This window comes from Dreissena polymorpha, chromosome 5 (assembly GCF_020536995.1).
Source record: "Dreissena polymorpha isolate Duluth1 chromosome 5, UMN_Dpol_1.0, whole genome shotgun sequence".
Taxonomy (NCBI): Eukaryota; Metazoa; Mollusca; class Bivalvia; order Myida; family Dreissenidae; genus Dreissena; species Dreissena polymorpha.
This window is the reverse complement of record NC_068359.1, coordinates 110,609,619-110,614,342: the sequence shown is the minus strand read 5'-3', so window position 1 is coordinate 110,614,342 and position 4,724 is coordinate 110,609,619. Positions and strand designations below refer to the sequence as shown.

General features: G+C 32.2%; 1 protein-coding gene across 1 annotated transcript; it reads right to left on the bottom strand.

The window, feature by feature from the left end:
- Positions 1-534: 534 nt before the first annotated feature.
- Positions 535-3,993, bottom strand: LOC127832506 (leucine-rich repeat-containing G-protein coupled receptor 4-like). Its single transcript, XM_052358008.1, has 2 exons — positions 3,839-3,993; positions 535-2,370 (listed from the first exon to the last, which is right to left on the bottom strand). Exons 1-2 carry the CDS (start codon positions 3,857-3,859, stop codon positions 1,123-1,125), a joined length of 1,269 nt encoding a protein of 422 aa, XP_052213968.1. The 5' UTR covers positions 3,860-3,993; the 3' UTR covers positions 535-1,122.
- Between the last annotated feature and the right edge of the window lie 731 nt (positions 3,994-4,724).

Here is a 4,724-nt window from a genome sequence, read left to right as displayed (position 1 = left end):
GATGATTTTGCATCTTTTATAGTTTGCTAAACCAACTGTTTGCAGTTTTTTATTTAAATACTGCTATATGTTACTTGACATTTAGTTTTGGCTGAAAGTATTGGGAATAAAATAAGTTGTCGTGCATTAAGTGTGCGTTTATAACCAGCAAATAGTGGACACATTGTGTTGGAATTTACTAGTTTTCGAAATTCACGATCATTATAAGTACAATAACGACATTTTAAAATGCATTTGCATTTAAATATTGATGAAAAATAGAGTGTCTCTTAGTTCGCCGTTTGACTAGAAGAACACGGGAACCTACTATTCATGAGCATTACACATAGTGGTTATCAAATACCTGTAAGTATCAAACAATTACGTGGTAACGTACTTGATACGTTGAGGCCTATATTCGGAAAGAATTACATTTACGATGCGGTCAACAGTCTTTTTTGTGGAAATATATGTCAAAATTAGACAACGGTTAAGTCTTATCGTCAACCATAAGCAACTAGGCATATCTTTTGATGTACAATCGAATAGAACTAGTTATACAATTAAATAAGTTTATTTACATATAATGCACATACGCTGTAACAATAAAAACAGGTACACAACATTTAAATGTCATCTTCATATTCACATTCAAATTTTCATCACAAAAAAATCCACTAAAGTTGATCACTAAATCACGAATGCACTTCAATGTACACATTATGAAATATAAAACACCATACACCGTCACATGTACAATAAGAGTAAATATGGAATCAACATAACACTTCACGATAATTTTAAGCGCATTTCAATACAATGTTTACATATCCCGATTTAAATCCAAATCTAATGAATCAATTGTCATGACATGCATAAAATTCACGCATACATTACATGTCTAAGATAACTCAAAATATGATAAAAAACACAAACATATTTGCATAGAACAAAGCAAAAAAAAACTATGTGTATCAGTCGTTAGTTTTTATCTTTAATATAGACGCAAGGCAGATGGTTTAAACAACATAGACTCAATTTAAAATGCGTTAATTAAAATGTACTAAATGATTTCCGAGTGTTATTATATCGATATCAAGGATATAATTAAACCGTAACAATGTTTATAGCTTAACAATTGTATCAGGGACATGCTGCGAGGGCGTCTTTTACAAGCGTATCGTCAAGGCAGGGAATATTGTAGGCAAATGTTGCATTAACGTGTTTCAGATTCTGCAAATTGGAGCATTTGCAATCGATAGCATCCATTTCCAACGACTCAAGATTTAAATTTACGACACTGTTTGGAATACTGGTCAACGTGTTATTCACAAGGCCGAGCTTGCGAAGTTTTGTGTTGGTGTCGAATGCATGTGCATGTATTGTTGTGATGCGGTTGTTATCAAGATACAATTCTTCTAGCTCTGTGAGTCCCCGAAAGTCGTTATTATCAATTTCGGTGATATTATTCAATGCGAAAGAAAGCCATTCTAGTTTAGGCAATGTGTGGACGAAATTGGGGATTCTTGAAAGGTCAAAGTCACTGAGCTGCAAAGTCCCAATATTTTGCATCACCTTTCCTTGACTGCACCTTTCAAAAGGGCTAATATCTACGTTGTAATTGGTATAAATCCAAAGCTTAGAGAGGTTTGTTTGATTGTTACAAATAACACTACTAAGGTCTACAATGTCCGTCCCTTCAATAACTAACTCAATCCCATTTTGACCGATGCCATGTACATTGAAATTTTGAAACGAATTTCCAGAGTAACCATAGAACCAAACGTATTTTACATGGAGATTATTGAGTTCTACTGGCCATCTATTATACAAGGTCAAATTTATACTGAAGTCCAACACGGGACTAATGTGTTGAATCAAGGAAGCATCTATGGTCATAATGGGATTTTCTTCTATTTCTAACACTTCTATTTTTCTTAGATTACGCAGTACTTGCGGGATTGTCGTGAAATTATTTAGTCCGAGATCTACAACAACTCTAGTATTTTCTAAACCAAGAAATGCCGAATCGCTTATGGACGATATGGAATTATTGAACAAAATAATTCCAAAGAGGTCAACGTTGGACAGCTTTGGAAGGTCTCCAAACGCTCTATCAGGAACAGTTTGTATGTAATTGCTATGCAAGTCAACGGTGAAGTTTTTTCCACCTGGGAAGAATCCCGTAGGAAGATTCTGAATTGCAAAGTTTGGTATAGATCTGAGATCTCTCTCCTCGCATCGTACCAGTTTCACTTCGGTTTCGTATATGTAGTCATACCACATCTTTTCTTCGACGCAGTTGCAGATTGCGAAGCAAACATCGCCACCAGACAGCAGAAACGTTTGTATTTGAGGACACAAAGAAGATAACAGCAGGGTCCACACGAACTGAAACGCGTATAATAGTGATGGTGTTAATAATGTTTATACTTTGATAATGCTACAACCTAAAAGTAAATTACAGTGCATTCAAATTCAATTCTTGAGTAATATACAAATCCTTATATTAAAATTGTCACTGTGCAAACACATTAACTTTAGTAATGATTCCAGATTGTGCTCATCTGCATGTGTATTTGTTAATTTTTTTATTTCAATGTGGGATGTATAATAATGTAAACGTGCTCTCATTTCAAATAAACATAGTTCACGTTTTTGATATTAAGGATGAAAATGATATGTTTAGATAAAACAGTGTTTGTATTTTTACTTAAGCGTAATTTCTAAGATCGTATTGGAACCGATATACGGTTTTTAGGTTTTGAATATAATAGCTGCTTGTGATCAAATATTTTTTATAGTAAAGCCCATAGTTAAAGTCTTTCTTCTAGAAATATACTCACTGGTCAACCTTACATGACGGAACAATACTAGCTTTGTATAGTTACAGACTAACAACGCAAAAAAGGTTCTAATACGGAGAACATCTTAGTAAAATGCATACATAACATCTTAGCCATCTTAGGTAAATACATATCCATCATTCCATATAATAATTCAATTGTTACTACTTTACGGCTAAATAACTCACTCTTGCTCTTATGCAATAACTAAGGAAATCCAAATGTATATGAATTGGCTCAAAAACAAATCGACCTACGCCTGTAATAAAATTGATTTGCATCACCACACACATTGCTGAGGGTAATTTATTAAGTAATTTCAAGTGTATTTTTTAATTAAAAAAATAATCAATGTCAACAAAACAACACATTTAAAATGTTATGTATTTAAAATTAAAATATGTATAATTTATTTTATTTCATATTTCAACATTTATTGAAAAAAATACGGTTGTTTGAAATGTGTAAACCAATCTCAAAATGTAATAAACTGTACCGCTTTCATTCGTTTAACACTTGCTCAAGAACGGCGGTTTTATAAATAATTTATTCTGTTATGGAGATGGAATGTATCCACATTTTCAGAAGGAAATGAGGTCACAGCCAACAAATTAGGCATACTAAGAGCTTTCAATGCAAATACAAATACAAATTTACTTTATGAATTGGTTATATATTATATATATATATATATATATATATATATATATATATATATATATATATATATATATATATATATATATATATATATAGGAATAATATAATATAAATATAAATACATATGTGTGTGGTGATGCAATATCATTAAAATAACTGAGATTTGATGGAAGAAATGCAATATTTGTTTAATGATAATTGTCAAATTATTGACTCTATTTGTTTAAATAAAATATTCGAAAATGTTTTTGCTTAATACATGTAAAACCTGAATGTGTTAATTCTGAATAAAATCATAAAAAACAATAATGATCACAAATAAGTTAAAGAAATAATTACAAACGTTTACTTACAATTTGGCTTTGGTCTGACATCGTGTACGTGTCGACTCGGATCACAAGATCATGCAACGACACTCCACAACGTTTGGCGCTTTATTTATACTAAAATGAGCGTGACTGAGACTCACGATTTGTTCATTTGTCAAGGACAGTGTTTGCTGTTGTTCCGTTTCAGTCGAGACAAGATAAGACCAATCTGATTGCTTTTATGCAGTTATGTATTAGGTAAAACTTTAGGTTGTTTAAAGTTTCCACCGCATACATTCTAACAAAAGAAAAGTGGACGATTAGAATTCAGACCAATGTGAATGTCTGTTCATAATATTTCAGTTGAATTTACAAAATGAGAAGATATCTATAAGAAATTCAATACAATGCTTAAAAACGATATTTATAGGGTTTGTTAATATATTGCTTATGATGAAATGTTTCAAAAATATGACATCCTGTCTTTTGTTTGAGCTTTAATAGCCAACGTTCATGGAATTGTGTCCATGGGTGAATTATTTTGATCCGTGTGGTTGTGTATTTATAACACAACACAGCAAACCAATATAAATAGGTAATTGCATGTGAAAACAGTCAATTAACTGAGTATACGTAGTATACACTTTATAATTCTATATTTTAGAGAACACGTTGCTCTATAGCCATTTACAATCACTGGGGTTTGCAAACGGCCGTACATGTTCTTATCATTGCATGACCTCATTCCTTAACCTTAATTTAAGACAATCTGAAATATGGCTGTTCTAATTTATGTTCGCAGGTTTGGCCTAGCACTTGAGATCAGGTCGGTCGTCATTTGTGGGGCTAGTGATCAAATATAACGATCAGGGCACGGCACTTATTCAGAACAATGATAAGTATATTCAGAGCAGGACTGTTGTATCTGACT

Bases quoted from the DNA above. Each gene is read 5' to 3' on its own strand.
- LOC127832506 (XM_052358008.1), bottom strand. From the start codon at position 3,859: ATGTCAGACCAAAGCCAAATT. The intron at 2,371-3,838 runs GTAAGTAAACGT...TACGCGTTTCAG, and splicing joins TGTCAGACCAAAGCCAAATT to TTCGTGTGGACCCTGCTGTT.